Here is a 19291-nt window from a genome sequence, read left to right as displayed (position 1 = left end):
CAGAATGCCTCATGGTACAGATTTAAGACCCAATGATAGTGAAGTAAAATTATCTTGTAGGCAGTGGTTTAGAATGTAAAATGGTACAATGACAGAATAGTAAAATTAACAAACTGAGCAAACCTTTGATCTGAGTAGCATGAGCATGCAAAAGCAGCAAAACAGCAGTATGCAGTAAAATTAACAAATTGAGCAAACCTTTGGTCTGAGTAGCATGAGCATGCGAAAGCAACAAAACAGTAGTAGACAATTTCACATTTTGACATACTATAGACAAAACAGTAGTGACAGACAATCTCACATTTTGACATACTGCTGTTTTGTTGCTTTCGCATGCTCATGCTACTCAGATCAAAGGTTTGCTCAATTTGTTAATTTTACTATTCTTCCATTGTACCATTTTACATTCTAAACCACTGCCTACCAGATAATTTTACGTCACTGTCATTGGTTCTTAAATCTGTACCACGCTGCATTCTGGGCCGCTGCCTATCAGTTATGTATGGCTCTGCTCAGCTATGTATGGCTTTGCTCACTGTGCTGGATTCCTCGTCTAATGAAGTGTGCTTAAGAGCACATGAAAGCTTACGTTCTAAATAAAAATTGGTTGGTCTTAAAGGTACAACTTGACTCCAGCTTTGTTTAAAAATCTGAGTTTATAACCTACTTTGACGTGTGTGTTTTTTATCCTCCTTGCCACTACCTCAGGATTACGCTTTAAATTCATCATTCAGCTCTGGTATTAGAAGAATGAATCATTAAAATCATCAGTTTGAAGAGTTTTGACAGGTTTTCTTTCTTTCTTTTTGCTCAACATGATTATCACTCCCTTTAACAGTTCAGTGATTAATTTGTCTTGAGTTTGACGTGCTGAGTTATTTAATATTTACAATAGAGTTAATACGTTACAGAAAATCTTATTTGTGTTATTCATGTCTATCGGTGTGATGGAACCGGCCCGATTCTGCCTTCAGACCTGGTCCCGTCAACTCCCTTTTGAGTTGCCAACTCCTGAAGGGAGCTTATCTTCTTCCCGCCACTAGGGCACGCTGCCACCACCTGCTCAATTTAGGGGTTCCTGACTGAGAGGAACAGGACTCCCAATCCCCCTTGCAAGTTTTGAGGCCTGGCCTCAAGGTTCTCTGCCAACCCAGCACCTGGTTATGACAGAGACCAAAGTCCTTCTTTGGGAGACCCCTGGAGGATTGGCACCCTTGCCAACTGTATGCCATCTCCCTTTCCTGGACTCCCCTCTTGCAGTACCATTGTCTAAGGTGGTTGGGGAAACTATGTGGTACAGAGGGACTACCTTTTAAAAAAACATTTATTTAAAATGTATAACTACATACACGCATTTTTTTAAAAAGTGAACAGAAGACATAAATTAAAGTACGGAAAAACGCTCCTTCTCTCCCTGTTATACAATACTTGCCCTGACCATGCCATCCAGCACAGACAGACTCACTAACCCAATTGACTGAACTCAAAGTCCAACGCAAATTGCCCGTCTCCTGCCAAAAATCTCTAATATCAACCCAGTTCCCCCCAGGAACTGATTTTCCCTCCTGCAGCCTTCTGGGAAACCAGCCTGAAAGACTTCCTGCCTCTCTAGGAGACCTCCCCAGAATTACTGCTTCCAGACCGGAGGAGAGGGGGGGAGGAGGCAGAGACTAGGCCGAAGCTTGCCTCCAGTTTGATGGTCTCTTCCTGCCAACTCCCAGATAACCATAGCATAAAATGGCATTTCTCCATACTCAGTGTTAAAGATTCCTATTTTTTAAAAAAGTGAGCTCAAATCACTTATTTAATTACTGAAAAGTAAGTCAAGGCAAGAGAAAACAGGTAGCCTACAGGCAACCACAAAACTCGATTCTGGTATCCCAGACACAGAAGAAAATAAGTTCTTGTACCTCAAGTCACCTTTTGTTTTGCCAATCATGTCTTTATCCAAGAGCATTCAATAATACTTCCAGATTTGTCAACAAAAAGTAAATTCAGATAGGTGCTGTCCTTCCATATTTGTGTGTTTATGAGCAGCAGCACATCCCTTGTGGCAGTCTGGGTATCAGACTGGGTCCAATTTGGGGGGACACCTGAGGCTGCGTGCCTGCCTCCTCTGATCTGAAGACCCAATAAGGGGTCTTGCAAGTTAGGCCGTCCAGTGGCATGCCCAGCCCTTGTGCTGTCACCCAGCTCTAGCATAGGCTCACACCTAAGTGGTACCACAGGACTTGCCACCCTGAAAAGTTCTCCACAGCAGGTGGGCTGGAGTGAGGGTAGGTTTAACTGGCTAGCAGGTGGGTTGCACAATGCTAATCCTGGCCTGATGCTGCACCAAAAGCTCTTGCGACTGAACTCAATAAAGCTCTGACTATTTTAACCAACAAGGTATCTGTGGTTTATCCCCATGGCATCCTCACTTCCATCCTTGCCACTGTGGTTGCAATCAGCATTTCTGGATTTTTTTAATTGCAACACACGGCTCCGTGACCCACACTCTGACTCCAAGATCTCCCTAGAATGAAATTAGCAATATAATTTGTAATGAAAGAGAATAATCATGAGACTCTGCTGAGAGCAGGGAGTGGAAAAGCAGCTGTTTTTGTCTTTATTATTTTGGCTTTAATCTGTAGTAAGTGCCTCCACTGTAAACAGATAAAAACAGGCTGATGATCTTCGAGTGGTCATCTGTGCAGTCCCACACATGGGTCTTATGCTGAGTCACGACCCCTAGCTCGGAGAATACAAAAGCTCACCTTAGGTGTTTTGGCACACCTCTCCCGACGCGCCAGGAAGCAGTAATCGAATGTGCATGCCTGGTGCGGGGGAGGGGCGCCATCCCACTCAGTTTCTTCCAGCCACTACTGAAGTGAGGCAGAGGAAAGATGCCAGCAGCTGGGTGGGTCGTGTGTGACTGCATAGATGACCACTCGAAGATCATCAGTTACAGGTAAGCAACCTGTTTATCTTCTTCGTGGTCTCAGTGCAGTCCCACACATGGTAATTAGCAAGCTAAGAAACAGGATAACATCACTGAAAGACAGAACGAAGAACTGCCTGGCCGAAGGAGTCGTCTCGTCTGGCCCAGACATCCAAGGCGTAGTGTGTTATGAAGGTCGAAGGCGAGGACCAGGCGGCAGCAGCACAGATGTCCTCTAATGACACTCCCTGGAGGAAGGCCGACGAAGTCGATACAGTCTGGGTTGAGTGCGCTCTAGGAATTACATGTAAGGGCTGCTTAGCTAGTTCATAGCATAAGGTGATTGCAGAAGCAATCCATTTGGATAAACTCTGCATAGAAATTGTTTGACGTTGTCTAAGCTTCCCAAATGCCACAAATAAATTGAGGTCTTTACGGAAGGATTTCGTTCTAGACAGGTAGAACACCAGGGCTCTCCTAACATCAATGTTGTGGAGAGTTTTTTAGCCATTGTCCTTCGGCTCAGGGAAAAAACTTGGGAGAACAGTTGAACGAGATAAAGGAAGAAACAACTTTCGGAAGGAATGCGGGTTCAGGCCACAATACAACTTTATCCTTGTGAAATACAGTATATGGGGGGGTCAGCGCGAAATGCACAAATGTCACTGGCCCGCTTTCCCGAAGTAAGTGCAGTAAGAATGGCAGTTTTCCACGACAGGAGATACAGAGGGATCTTATCCATGGGCTCAAACAGTGATTGCATAAGTTGGGTAAGTACCAAGGACAAGCTCCAGGACGGTAAAACAGGTCGTATTGGAGGATGCAGACGAAGAAGGCCTCAAAGAAAGGATTTCGTGATAGAATGAGAAATGATGGACCGTATGTCCATCAATCAGTTGGTGAAAAGCTGATATAGCCAAGAGGTGGACCTTAACAGAAGAGAAGGCCAACCCGGAGTTTCGGAGATGAAGCAGGTAAGACAAGATGTCTGATAAAGAGGACGAATCTGGTAGAAGGTCATGTTGGGCGGCATAAAGTGAAAAGCGTTTCCACTTATTGGAGTAGGAGCAACAAGTAGTCAGCTTTCTTGCATTAAGTATAACGTTCTGAACAGGTAAAGGCATGGCTAAAAGCAGATTCTCCACGCTGTGAGACGGAGCATTACCGGGTTGTGGTGAAGAATTCTACCATCCTGTTGAGACAGCAGATCCTGGACATCTGGGGAACGGCTGAGACATCAGGCTGAGATCTTGGCTTGTTTAGGTATTGCTGCTTTGTGGGAGGACCTTTGCGTTTCCAATAGTCAGATTGTCTAGGTGAATGAGGTCTCTTAGTGCAAGACGAGTTCCATGATTGGGAGCGGAACGGCTGTTGGGAGGTTGTTGAAGCTCTTGGCTTTCTTTCTATTGTCATCTACCGAAGTTAGGTAGATCTCATCAGTTGTAGAGTTGAAGAGGCCTTTACCATCGAATGGAAGATCCTCTATTTTGAACTTTACGTCTGGTTGCAGGGACATACTAAGGAGCCAGGCATGGCAGTGGAGAGCTACTGCCGTAGCCACAGAGTGGGAAGAGCAGGATACTGCATGGCGCACAGTGTTAATTTGTTGTATGCTCACTCGAGACAGTTCGGCAAGAAGATGAGAGGCCGTTTTCTGCGAAGACTCTGGCGGGGAAGGGACAAGAGCGGTTAGCTGAGTGGTTAAATTAAAAGTATACGCTGAAAAATAAGCCAAATAGTTATGGATTTTTGAGGAAGCAGTAGCTAAAGAGTACACCTTCCTGCCCAAAGTGTCCAATTTTTTTCCCTCTCTGTCTGGAGGGGCCAGGTGTTTAGTTTGTTTTGATTTTGAAGTTGAATGGACAATTAAAGAGCTGGGTACAGGATGATTGAACAGAAACTTGGAGTCAGGAGCATGGATCCTGTAGAGGAATTCGATGCGCTTGGAGACAGGCGATACATAGGCCAGTTTATCCCAGGCTTCTTGAAGAGCTTCGAGGTGGACAGGGCAAATGTGACTCCGCTGGGAGGTCAGCTTGGACAAGATCATGTACGACGTCGGACACTTTAGGAAGGTCTGCAGAAAGTTTGATGTTGAGAAAAGAAGCCATGTTGGTAATGAGGTCCAAATATGCCTTTGAACCTTCTGAGGGAGAGAGGTCAGCTGGTGGAACCACTGCAGAAGCAGGAGATCCTGGAGTCGAGTCCACATCAGAAGAGGCATCCGAGACTTCCTAATCGGAAGGATCAGGTAAAGTAGGATCCGGGACCAAGGGAGGAGTCTTCGGGTGCTCACGGGGTTGATCTTCCTCTACAGGCTGTCTCTCAAGTGGCAATGGTAGGTAATGCGCAGGAGATAGTTTAGGCGGGTCTGTAGGAACCGAGTGCTCTTGTGGTACGGTTGGATGGTTTTGAGGTCGAATGTCTTGGTACCTAGCTGGATCTCAAGGTGGAAGATGGTATCAAATAGCTTGGTATTCATTGAGGGAAGGAGATCTGGAATAGTAGTGGTGACAGTACCGACACTGGGTGAAGGTGATCTAGAGGGGGATGGACTATCGTGCCAATGCCTATCACCATGTTGACAATGAGGAGAGATGTCGTGAGGGTGTCTTGGTATTTGTGTATGGAAGTCCCAGCAATCCGGGGAGTAGCAGTTGTGGGATCAAGACCAAGAGTGGTCACAGCGATCCGTTTGACTGGCTAGGTGTCTATAGGAATGGCGGGATCTGGAGCACGAACGCCAAAGACGAGTGGAGGATTCCATATCAGGACAATGTGATGTCCTGAAAAGAGCCTCTGTTGAAGAGGTTTGGGTTGAGGAACTGGGGGCACGTCGAGGCGGAGCCAATCTCGGGTTCAAGAATATCCTCGGGCAGATCAGGATGGACCGGAAGGATCCGGATGATAGCAATCTCTCAAAGCGGTTGAGCATCAGAAATCACATCCGTGGGAGCTGAGAGCTCAACAGGGATGGCCAGAAGAGGCTGAGAGGTCAAAGTGGAAGCCGCCGCCATAGAGGTCGACTGTTGTGTCCTGCTTTCTAGGTGTCGAATTTGAAGCCGGTGGGGTGGGACCCGAGACTTTCCTGGGCTTGGTATGGACTTGATGTTCGTGAGCCTTTTTAGATGCATATTTCTTGGCGTCTTCAGTACGCTTCGAATCCTTGTCCAGCTTATGCTTTTTGGGAGTCTGAACCACTGAAGCAGCTGACAAGCCCGAGTGAGCAGATGTCGAAGTAGAAGCGACGAACCCGAGGGACGTCATAGGCCGGAGAGAAGTTTCCAGGTGGTGGCTCCTGAGTCTAGCGGCCCTGTTTTTATTGGCTTGTTTTCCAAACTGGGCGCAATGGGAACAACTGTCCACCCGGTGGCTTTCCTCCAGGCAAAAAAGGCAGTGCGAGTGACCATCAGATGATGGGATTTTGGTCCCGGAGCGAAGGCACTTTTTAAATGTGATTTTTTTCCCCCTTCCACGCACTCGAGGAAAGCGGGGGGAAGAAAAAAAGGGAAGGGGGGGAAAGAGTAGAAAGTCCGAAAAACAACTTTTTTAAATGTAGGAAACAAGGAGACGAAAGAAACAATGCGAAAGAAACGAAAAAGAGGCAACGAAAAGACAACGATACCAATCAACGATGGGCCTGAGGTAAGCAAAGAAGGAGCTCAGCAAGGAGAGGTGTGAACAGAGCAGCGGTAAGGAAGAAACTGAGTGGGATGGCACCCCTCCCCTGCACGAGGCATGCGCATTCAATTACTGCTTCCTGGTGCATTGGGAGAGGCACGCCAAAACGCCCAAGGCAAGCTTTTGTATTCTCCTAGCTAGGGGTCGTGACTCAGCGTTAAGACTCATGTGTGGGACTGCACTGAGACCACGAAGATCATAAGTGAGATAAGTTCCCCAAGCAAAACCCTGAGTTGCGTTCCTAATATTTAAGTTGTCTAACCTACCTTGTCTGCATCCACTTTTCCTTTGATGAACTCAGATTTCCAAAACTGCAGAGCTTGTTCTAGTGTCAAACCAATTCCCTTAAGAAACAAACCATATTGCATACGGCCTCCATGACGGAGATGATGATTATCACGCAGAGCCTTGTGCAACTGACGCATGCAGAGAGGAAATGATTTAACTGAAAGCTGTAACAAGAAAACTGGTATTAAAGATGTATCGACTACTGTAACTTACAGGCTGATTGTGATCACTAATTAAAACCATTAGGAAAGATCATGATGAAAAATAGTGTATGCAAAGTCTATAGGATGTACGGATTAAATTTACATTAGAAGTGGAATGTGCTATGTCTAATACTTATCAGATACATCTATCCTTGTAACACATAAGTTGTTTTAATAAATGAGAAATTATCTTTATTATTCCCAGCCAAAGCATGAATTGGTATGTTTACTCCTGGGTTTAAAGCATTTATTTTGACTGGGAACAGCTACATTAAAAATAAAGTGTGTTCTAGAGTGATGGCACTGATGATCTCTGGCGTGTATCTAAGTTCATTTCCCCATTAATTACTTACTTGCATTTCTTACATACAAGCTGCCAGCTTAACTAAATACTGCTCCAACTATAACCTATGTTAAGATAATAATATAACGAATCATTAAGAACTAATATAATAAATGACCTACTAATAATTACATCTATGTTATAACAGGCCAACATAGCTATCCCCATTTTGTTATAAAAATTACTGCTATAAAGTTTAAGTGCTTTGAAACATGCTCTAAAATGCACCTGTCATACACTATCCATTCAAACAGTACATCTTTTTAGAAAGTGATTTTAATGAAAATCTATTAATTCAATCCCCTCCTCACATCTATACCCCCCTTTTAAAAAAATTCTACTATGCACTTTGAATGTTACAGCTTTGACAACATAATAAAATAGTAACGTATTTGCTACTACTATATGGAACCCTGTTTCTTCACACAGTCACAGAAACTGAGTACGGTACAGAGGCGTAAATACTTACAGCATCAATTTGTTCTAATGAAATTTTCCCAGTATTTTTTTGAATGTTGTAATCTGGACCAACATATGCATGACTGTAGCATGGGGGAAGAAGAAAATTATTTAAAGTTTTCACAGATTCAGATAAGTAATTTTCCTGTTATCCATGTAAAACTATCCAAAACTATAGTTAATATTAGAAAGACATTGAACAGAAATAATATTCAACATGACAATTTGACAAAAATAAATGAGAAACCTGAAACCAGAATAATTTCAACACAAACTCTTTTAGAAAGCCAACAGTGATACCTTGATATTTCCAAGAAAGTGGGCTCAGAATTAAACACTAACATCTACAATAATTTTCAAAGCAAGAATAAAATATTTGAGATCTAATATTTTCCATGTGATTGCCTTAAGGAAGTATTTCTAAACTTTGTGTCCTAATCTTCAAGGCTGGGGTTTTTTAATAGTATTATAGAACCTATTGGATGGATTTTCTTTTGAATTTATTACACAATGGTGACATTCATACCAAAGTATTACAGAGCATTCTGAGCAGACAACCCAAGTGAATATGCAATAAAATAATCAACTGTGGCTTTAAATAGATTCTGAGCAAAGAAAAATATTCTACATGAATTTTAAAAAAAGCAATGCCCTGTTTGCCCCACAACTGACAAACGATTTTCTAAATATAAGCCAATTATTATATGAGCAGGAATTCTGATGTGTTGACAGATATTGACAGTATTGGAAAATACTTCCTGTGACAAGCTCATTTTACAAAAAATATTCCTGTTGTTCCCAAATATTCAAGCTGACACACAAGTATCACACTAAATTTAAAGTTAATCTCTGATAAATGTCCTTAAATTGTCCATGAATACAAAACTGTGATCCAAAAGGTAAATTATTATATTGTATGGATTAAAAGAACTGAGCCTCCTCAGTTTGGTTAGACTAGATGATTCTGGAGGTCCCTTCCAACTCTATTTCTTCTCAAAAACCAAGAATTCAGTACAACAAACATTAAAATATAAACTTTAGGCATGTGCAAGGGTTTAGGCTTAGCCTATGAATTTTTTTTGTATTTTTCTGTGAAAAAAATGAGTGGACTCTCAAGCCATATCACAAGATTGCATAGCTACATATCACTAAGAAAGCTTTTCTGGCTGTTATTAAACCAGTGGTTCTTAAACTGTGGGTCAGGACACAAAAGGGGATTGCAGCTAATAGATAAATTGTGAAGCCAGGAGAATAAATAGCCAAGTTTCTGCTGGGTTACACTAGGTCAGTGATGGCGCACCTTTTAGAGACCAAGTGCCCAAACTGCAACCCAAAACCCACTTATTTATCGCAAAGTGCCAACACGGCAATTTAACCTGAATACTGAGGTTTTAGGTTTAGAAAAAACAACTCATTGTGAAATTAACAAACTGAAAGAACATTTGGTCTGGATAGCATTTGTTTAGGAAACCAACAAAACAGTAACATGTCAGAATGGGAGAATGATGGTGAGAGTGTCATTAGGCAATATATGGAGGCTGTTCATTGCTCTGTTGCTTGCAGGTCTGGGTTAAACTGAGAACATGCCTTTCCCAGAGGTGCTCCTGTCCACCTAATTTACTTTTGAACATGTAACATACATTATAAACATTCTAGTTTGCCATTAGGAAAAAAGAATACATTAAAATATAGTGTGTTTAGTAGGAGCTGGTAGTTAGGGTGTCCAAATCAGATCTGGGAGGTCCTGATTCATATGCCCACTCTGCCCTGGAAGCTTGCTGGGAAACCTTGGACCAGGAATATACTCTGAGTTAACCCATCTCATAGGTTCGTTGTGAGGATAAAAGAGAAGGGAAGAGTGTGTCAAACCACTTCAGTGTCCTTTTGGGGAAGGAAGGCAGGGGATACATGATGTTAGTTAATAAATTAAGTTGATGAAAGGAGTCCACTGATTTATATGGCTAAGTCTGAGTCCAGCAGCACCTTAGAGGACACGATTTTTGAGAGTCAAAGCTCCTTTTATCTAATTGAGGGAGCTCTAATGCTGGAAAGCTTGTGCCTCCTCCAAATCTTGTTGGTCTCTAAGGTACTCCTGGGCTCAAATCTAGTTGTTGTACTATGGACCAACACGGCTACCCTTGGAAACTTCAGGGATAGTCTGAATTGTATTAACTAGGAAGTCTGATGTGAGAAAGGAGGGCCAGTTTGGTGTAGAGCAGGGGTGGCCAACGGTAACTCTCCAGATGTTTTTTGCCTACAACTCCCATCAGCCCCAGCCATTGGCCTCTAACCCCTGGTGTAGAGGTTAAGTGTGTGGACTCTTATCTGGGAGAACAGGGTTTGATTCCCCACTCCTCCACTTTCAGCTGCTGGAATGGCCTTGGGTCAGCCATAGCTATCAAAGCTGTCCTTGAAAGGGCAGCTTCTGGGAGAGCTTCTCTCAGCCCCACCTACCTCACAGGGTGTCTGTTGTGGGGGAGGAAGATAAAGGAGCTTGTGAGCTGCTCGGAGACCCTGAGATTCAGAGTGAAGGGCAGGATATAAGTCCAATATCTTCTTCTTTCTTTAACTAAAACTGCAATCCTGTGCATGTGTAGAGAGTAGGTGTCACAGTGCTCACTGTAGATTACTTCCGAGTAACCATGGAGAGCAAGCCCAATGAGGAAAGGCTAAGGGACTTGGGGATATTCAGTCTGGAGAAGAGGAGATTGAGGGGGGGGGGACATAATTGCTCTTTTAAAGAATTAGAAGGGCTGCAACTTAGAGGAGGGCAGGGAGCTGTTCCTGCTGGCAGCAGAGGAGAGGACTGGCATAGGAAAAACTTTTGAACAGTAAGAGCTGTTCAACAGTGCAATCGACCCCCTCACTGGCAGTCTTTAAGCAGCAGCTGGACAAAGACTTGTCAGGGATGCTCTGGAAAACCAAAACAGCAGTGCAACAGTTCAAAAACAGCTTATCAACAATCTGCCTTATGGTTCCTGTAGCTTGAAAGAGCTCTGCTCAGATACTGCTATCAGAAGCATCGTATTTGAAAGCAAGGAAGCCTGCAGTTCCTCCCTTTCCACTCCTAAACCAGAGGAGATCCCGGCTGCTGTTTCTGCCAGATTAGTGGAATCCAACATTCCTGTAATAAACCCACATCCCTTTAAAAAAACATGCCACAACAGTTTTGAAATATGAAATGCAACCAGGTCTTGGCCACATGAAAATTTGAAGCTGCCTTATACCCATCTCTCTAGTGCAGGGGTGGCCAAACTGTGGCTCGGGAGCCACATGTGGCTCTTTCACATACATTGTGTGGCTCTTGAAGCCCCCACCAGAGAAGGCATTTGTCTCTTTAAACCACTTCTTCAAGCCAAGCAAGCCAGTGACTTGGAGAATGCATTTAAAGTTCAAGTTGCTTTCTTTCCATCTCGCTCTCTCTTTCCCTCCCCATCTATTTTCCTTCCTTTCTTCTCTCAAACATCTGACGTTCGTGTCTGGTGGCTCTCACACAACTGACATTTATTCTATGTGACTCTTATGTTAAGCAAGCTTGGCCACCCCTGCCCTAGTGGGTCCCATCTAACCCCCTCCCTAAAACTGCAGAAACACCTGCAAGGAATTTTCCTCTGTTTGTTGTGCTTTGGGGCTGCATTCTGGTTGCACCTCCCCCCCATCAGAATTCCAAAGGTGCCCACGAGCTCAAAAAGGTTGGAGTGCTCTGTTGTCTCTCTGAAGGAGGCCCAGTTAGGGTTGCCAGGTTTGGGAAATACCTGGAGATTTGGGGGAAGGAGCCTGAGTTTGGGGAGAGGAGGAACTTCAATGAGATATAACTGCAAAGTGTGCATTGGGGGGGGGGTGTCGAGGAAGCATATGTGCCCACAGAGAGGGCTCCGAGTGCCACCTCTGGCACCAGTGCCGTAGGTTTGCCACCACTGCACTAGGTTATCCAGAAATATGAAGGAGAGATTTAAGAATACCAGCTTCTACTCAACAGAGCATCATTGAAAGTTCATTTGTTGCATGTTTCATCTAGGAGAGAGAAATAATCTAGGAAAACATGGATAATTTATGTTACCTGAGGTGACTGAGTAGAGGTTGGAGTCTCTCATCAGCTTGTACAACAGGCAACGATCGTGCTGTTAGCTAAAGGGGGGGGGGAAATACAGCTTGCTCAGATGTAATGAAATCTTCAATATTTTCATTCTTGGTACACACCTGCTTACAGTTGAATCTAAATACTCTGCTGCTAAATGAGTCTTCCATCAAAGAAAGACTCTTTGTTTCTAGATCTCTTAGACATCTTCATTTCACTATTCATTGCACCCACTATAGTATGTATTTGTGTGCACGTATACACACACACAGAGAAGACTACAACGAGCCTTCACATGTCTACTTCCCACCCAAGTGAAGGCATTCACTTCCCACCACCCTCAATGTCTTCGCACCCACCCTGCAGCTGAAACAGATGCTGACTTCCCACTCCACCCTGCGTGAATGTGTGTGCCCCTGTGTCTGTGGTGGCTCAAAGCCCTAAAACAGGCCCGGAATGGAGAGAAGAAAGAATAATTATTTGGGGGGGGGGGGGGAGATAGTCACACAGACACTGAAACTGAGCATTCCTTTTGTGTGTAGTGCATTGTTATCACCTTTTCCTGTCATATTCAGCCCTGCAGCATTTAGTATCAGCGTGTGCTTGTAGTGTGATCTGTTTGATGTTTTTTGCCCTGGCATGGTTGTCTTATGGTATACCACAGTGTATGCGCCTTAAGGAAGCCATTTTCTGTAGAAGAATGATCTGACTTCAGCCTTCCATCTCCTCCCCCCTCCCTGCAGCCTCAACCTAGGAAAAGTACAGTCTTTCTCCACAGTGCGGACCAAAGCAGAAGGGAAGCCTCCTCAGCAGGGTATAATGACACATAGCCGATCTTGCAAAGCAGCCATTTTCTCAAGGGGAAATGATTTCTGCCATCTGGAGAGCAGCTGTAACTCTGAGTGATCTCCAGCCCTCACCTGAAGATTGGCAAAAATGGTTCTCCAGGCAGAAATGGCTGATTTGGAGGGTGGAGAGTACAGCATTGTACCTGTCTGAGGTCCCACCCCTCCTCAAACCTCACCCTCTCCAGGCTCCCCTCTTGAAATCTCCAGGAATTTCCCAACCTGGAGTTGGCAACTCTGCTTCTTTTCCAGCCAACTATCAACTTACCTTTATCGGACCCCCTGAGTTCAGCTGCCAGGCCTATGGTAGGCAACCTCCAGGTGGACCCTGAAGATCTCCTGTTATTACAACTGAACTCCAGACAACAGATCTGTCTTCCCTGGAGAAAATAATTGCTTTGGAGGGTGGATTCTATGGCATTATATACAGCAGAGGGATCTCTCCTCCCCAAACTGTGGCTTCCTTAGACTCCACCACAAAATCTCCAGGAATTTCCCACCTACCTGGAGCTGGCAACTGTAGTCAGGACTGGGCCCAATGAGATCTCCCTCAAAGACCAAAACAGGCCTAGAAAGGGCTGCCCCCCATACCTGTTACTGACAAAACCAAGTTTGATTGCTTTTTACTGACAAAAGTATGCTTGGATGTATAGCCACAGCCACTGCCTAACAGCTTCCCCAGTGGCCCAGCAGGCAGGAGAGTGGAGCGGACTCAACCAATAGGAGATAAGTACAATTGAGTGGCAGCTGATCTGCCAATGTCTGATGTGGTATGCACCACAGTCAACAAAGCCAGAAAATGCCAGCACACAAGGGTTTTATAATATATAGGATACACCCACAGATGTGTATGTATTTCTATTAATTTCTCCCCCAGCCCTGAATTCATTCACTGTTCCATTTTAACTACCTTCCTTCTATTGGTAACAAGATCTAATCTATTCCCATGCCAAACCAACTCCTAATAATTGTTCCCACATAAGGCTCACCTATGCCAACTCTCAATAACTTCAGCCTTATGAAAATATTCCTGTCAGAAAGGATTTTCAGAGCCCTTTTCTCAAATTACCATGCTGGTAGAGCATGGTGGCTAAGACCAAGCTACAAGTCAGATGTCCTGATTCAAGCCTGTTTTCTATCATGAACTTATAGTAAGTAGCTAAAGCAAGCCATTTTCAGCCTCTGCCTTCCACATGAAGTACAGGAATAATATAAAAACCTTCCTCACAGGACTGTTATAAAGGTTATGCCAAAAACTTGCACAAAATACTTAAGAGTACTCAAATTCTATGTAAATAACTTCTCAACTAGTTCATCAGAAGACAAGTTTCTTCTTGTACATTTTATCCTACAAAATAGTATAGGGAAAAAAGGGGAAAGGAGGAAATTTTAATTCAGTCCTGCTTCAGAAAAGTGAGAGAATCTCTATTCACATTTGTAACTGACAGTGAATGGTTAATGCTTTAACCCAGTCTGAGAACCTTGAGCGGCAGGGGATTCAAAATGAATTCTACAGTTGAGAGTGCCAGTTAAGAGTGGGAAATAAAACAGTTCAGTTAAGCTGGGTGAAAGGATCAAGGGGGATCCTGAAATACAGGAAGCAGGACTAGCAGTACTTCCCTGATGGAAATAGGTCCTAGTAAAAGGAGATGATCCCTGTCAAGTGGTAACGAAAGAAAACTGGAACCCATGTGTCTGCGTTTGTTCCTGTCTTCACAAACTTAAGTAATTCTAAGACAAAGAAGCTTATGCCCGTTTATTAGAGCAGTTACTGCCAAGAGATCCTGCTCTATAGCTTTAAAGACCAGTCCATAAAACAAAACAGCTACATTTTAATAACAAGTTATCTGTTGTATCTAGTTATACGAAGTTTCCTCATTCCTGTTCACCTGCCAAGTTTAAATCTGATACCTACCTGACCATTTCCCCATAGAAGTGAAGTACAGAAGTTTGTTTGAATTAACATGAGCCTCTCCATTTACCATTATCAGACATATACAAATGATTTGTTGGTTTCTCAGTTCCCTAGGCTGGGTCAGCACATATCTATACACCTTTAAACAACTGTATGGAACAGACAGAGAAACGAAGTACAAGAAAAGAGCCTGTTCAGCCAAGAAAAAGAAAAGGGTAAGCAGGGTAACCATTATAACATTGGTCTACCTCACTGTCTAGAGAGCCATTTTGGTGTAGTAGTTAAGTGCACAGACTCTTATCTGGGAGAACTAGGTTTGATTCCCTTCTCTTCCACATGCACCTGCTGATGTGACCTTGAGTCAGTCACAAGTTCTCAAAGAGCTGTTTTTCTCAAGAGCAGTTTCTGGTAGAGCTCATCCAGCTCCACCTACCTTACAGGATGTCTGTTGTGGGGAGAGGGAGGGAAAGAAGATTATAAGCCACTCTGAGACTCCTTTGGGTAGTGAAGGGTGGGGTGTAAATCCAATCTCTTCTTCTTCTAGATCAGGTATCTAAAAACTTATCCCTTGATTTGAAGGGCTAACCTAATAGGCACTCTACAGAAACCACAGAAGCCAAACTGTCTTACAGTAGTAGTAAAACAACAACATATGATATCTGAACACCATAAGGCTACTTTATACCAAGTCAGGTCCACCTCATTCATCTTCTGGCAGTGGCTTGTCAATGTCTGAGGTACAGTTTTTTTCTTAACCCTGCTACCTACAATCCACTAGTTGAAAGTATTGGGGAAGGGAGGGGAGCCAAATCATTAAGCAGAGCATCTCATGGCATGCAGAAGGTCCCAGGTACAAACCTCAGCATTTTCAGTATGAAACAAGTTGTAAGTTATGTGAAAGGTCAGCCCAACCCATATATTTAGAGAACAAGGTGAAAAAAGGGGCTGACTCCAAAGGTGGATTTCCAGTGTTCAGCAATACACCAGTTTCCTCTCTTCCCAAACTTTCTGAAATACTGCTCATGCAATACAGAAAGTCCTCAGGAACATGGTGAGAGCAATGGAAGGAAGGGATTGATGAAAACTGCCTCACTTTCCCACTGGTAGAAAATACTTCTGGATTCAACCCTAACAGCTTATAAAAGCTGAAAGATCTAACCAATCTCCAGTTCTTATAAGAACAAAATACTCAAAAAACTGGCCCAGCAAGTGTCTTCACAGATTTAAACACAACTGTTTTACCGTTCAGTTTTTAAAATTACTATGGGCTGCAATTACAAAGTGATATAAGAGGTGCTAATGCTTAGGAGATGGATTTATGCATAACTGCATTTCTGCTAGGAATTTCTACTAGTTATAACCCCCCTCCCAACCCCCCCCCCAAAAAAAAAAGCTTTGGGACATACATTTGATTGATTGGTTTTCAGTGTAACCATTTCATGCTTTTGGGCAGACTTAATAACATTTGATTAATAACCAGGAAAGCAAAGAACAAGCCTTCACAAGGGATGTTTCCATGTGTTATTGTATATTTTGTACTGAAGAAAGGCAGAAATGCAGCATATTGGTACAATATAAATTAAATCCATTGGGGAGAAACAATGACAATGGAGCAAAGTGGTCATCTGACTACACCCTAAGATAGAACGGTTCTGACTGCTGAGATAATTAGTGGGTTTTGGAAGTCTGTCTCAGGTAGAGCACACTTTGATTATTGTTACTAAGTTACTTTGATTATGCTTACTGAGGATAAGTGATCTTAATCAAGAATCTATCTTCTGAGGGAACCAGACTGGAGATCCCTACATTGCTGAGACTGTGGGTTCTGGCTGATTTTAAGAACGAAACTGTCAAATATTGGTTGCCAGACAAGGTTGAAAGGGAATTTAAGCTCTGAAGGGATTTTGGTTGCCTCGTATTTAAGCCCATTTGCAATACTAATTCTCTAACAAAAAATGGTTTGCCTCAGTCAGATGCTATGGAGCTATGATGTAGCAGTAATATTCAAACAGCTGTTTCAAACATGAGTGTTAAAGCCTAGCTAGAAAGTAAATAAACAAATCTAGTTGTTCTTTTGTAATACTGCCCCTCCTGTTCCTCAGACACATTTACAAAGAATTCATCATTACAAAGAATTCATCATTCCTCACAATAATTCACATTAATACATCCATCTAAATAAAGACTGTCACATTACTTTAAAATCCACTGGAGGGATTTGTCACAATTAATCCCCAAGATAAAGATAATCCCCACACCTACATATGATCTTATACCATACACAAACAATTCAATTATTTCTGATCATTCCTTGCCACCCTAATAGAATTGTAGCCAAGGCTGGTTAGTTTTGAGTGCTCTTTCATCTCTTCACCAATTTTGATCTGGCTTCTACAGGAAGTCCTGTCTCAGGTTGTCAACCTATGAATGTAGATTCACAGCTTATTACTTCTTTTCCTTCATCATCATCAAGTTCTTCTGCTTTTGTCACTCTTTGGGAATATATAATTTTGTGACCACCATCTATCAAAAGAGCCAGGAAGCTCAGGAAGGCTAATTCCCCCATTCTGATTACTTAGTTGTTTCACAATCATCCCTATGTCTCTTTGTTTTGAGGGATATAGTTTACTTTCAGGGAGAAACTTTCTCCACTTCCCATATGAATTTAGAGTCCTGGTATTAATAAATGCATTTTCCCCTATAAATACAGCCTAAGGGTTGGGAGCTTTTAGAAGTATCTTTGTGGCTCCATGCCTCCTTTTTGTAGAAATTTTAACACACAAGAGGCCACAGCAGATACACACCAGACCTCTTTTCTCAGTGAGACTAGCAGATGTGTTAGACCCTGGAGAATTCAATTTCTACTACAGCTTTTGTTATCTTTTTAAAAATTCAATATAATTTTTAAGGGGATACAGGAAAAAAAGGAATAAAGGGGGAAAATGAAACAATATAAGGGCAATTTAATAGATACTAAGCACATTTCTTGACCAAAGTATGTGTGTAAAAAAGGATGTATGGCATTATAGCTTAGCAGATACATGATACAATACATATATAGCATAATAGCATATCATGAAGATATATATAACAATGATTTAAAAGATCAGTATAACAGCCTATTCAATATATTCTACGTTTTTTCATACTATATTATTATTTTTCTCTTAGCTTATCTATCTTGTCCATTATATAGTATATAATAAATAAACTCTTGGAAATTTTAATAGAATTTTTATTCAACAGTTGTAATATAAAACAGACTATACCCTTAGTATATAATGTCATTCAGTATTATCGTAGACAGTTAAACCATTCAGTATGTCTTAATGTATTCAATTGTGTAGCTACAATTATAATAATCATAGAAGATCTGCCATTTATTATCAAATTCATCTTTCGATCTTTAGTTGATGTAGCTTGTTAGTTTTGTCGTAGCTACATATGTACGCATCTTATCTATCCAGTTCTCAAGAGCTGGACAACCCTCAATTTTCCACTTAATTGCAAATATTACTCTTGCTGCAGTTAACATATATCTGAGCAATAGTTCATCATGCAATGTTCCATCCACACTCATTGGTAGAATTCCTAATAGGATTGTCTCTTGTGATATAGCAAATTTAATATTCAAAATTTTATTAATTTCAGTATGTATTTCCATCCAATATTGACTAGGGTTTTTTTACAAGGCCACCACATATGGGAAAAGGTACTGTGTTTCTTTACACTTCCAACATAATTCTTTATATTTGCTATCCCTCAACGTCTTTTGGAGTAATGTGCCAGTGATAAAACATTTTATACCAATTTTCTCTAAGTGTTTGACTCGCTGTAAATTTTATACCTTTTGTCCATAGCTTTTCCAAATAAAATCTCCTTTGCAACATTTTGCAACCATACATGTCTTGACTTGTTCTGTTTCTGTATCGTATTGCATAAGGAGTTTGTAGATATGTCCTAAAAGGTGATCTTTTTTGTTCAATATTATTTTTTCAAATTAAGCGTGTCTCCTTCTCAGTGTTTATCTTCATTAAGTCTCAATGAAAGTTAAAGATATGTTAATCATTGTATCTTTTCCCCTTCTTTCTTAATTGCTTGCCAGGATTTGATTTTCCCATTTGTATCAACCATGTCTTGATATGTTATAAAGTCATTGTTTTTCCTCTAATATTAAAGGTGATATCAGGGGACTTATTCTTCTACTAGAAATAATGCCCTTTATAACAAGAAACACAACAGGAGCTAGAAAGATGCTGTGGTTGAAGAATGCACAGAGGAAAGAGGGAAAAGAGGGGGGGGGGCTAAGAATGAGAGAAAGTGTACAGGATGGAGGCTAGCCCCCTCCACTCCCATGTAGCATTCCCAGGCCACCCGACACTCTCCAATTCCCCTCCCCGCTTTGAGAATCTGCCAACCCCCCACCATTACAATTTGCCCGGCACCATTGGTATTCCTCCATCACTGTGTCACCACCCAGTCCGTGGCAGCTTTCCCTACCAACCCAGCATTCCCCCCGTATGTGGCATGAGCCCCCTCCCCCACCTGACCATCACCTG

At 42.3% G+C, this 19291-nt stretch overlaps 1 protein-coding gene across 2 annotated transcripts in view; it reads right to left on the bottom strand.

Moving 5' to 3' along the window:
* PRIM2 (DNA primase subunit 2) overlaps nucleotides 1–19291 on the bottom strand; it is a 119777-nt gene that overhangs the window by 35075 nt on the left and 65411 nt on the right. For both annotated transcript variants that reach the window (XM_060235369.1, XM_060235370.1), the window contains 3 exons: nucleotides 11955–12022; nucleotides 7905–7977; nucleotides 6868–7053 (listed from right to left, as the gene is read on the bottom strand). In XM_060235369.1, coding sequence (XP_060091352.1) covers nucleotides 6868–7053; nucleotides 7905–7977; nucleotides 11955–12022 — 327 coding nt within the window. The remainder of the gene's footprint in view (nucleotides 1–6867; nucleotides 7054–7904; nucleotides 7978–11954; nucleotides 12023–19291) is intronic.

The sequence above is a fragment of the Heteronotia binoei genome, chromosome 1, assembly GCF_032191835.1.
Source record: "Heteronotia binoei isolate CCM8104 ecotype False Entrance Well chromosome 1, APGP_CSIRO_Hbin_v1, whole genome shotgun sequence".
Classification (NCBI taxonomy): domain Eukaryota; kingdom Metazoa; phylum Chordata; class Lepidosauria; order Squamata; family Gekkonidae; genus Heteronotia; species Heteronotia binoei.
This window is presented reverse-complemented; position numbering and strand designations above follow the sequence as displayed.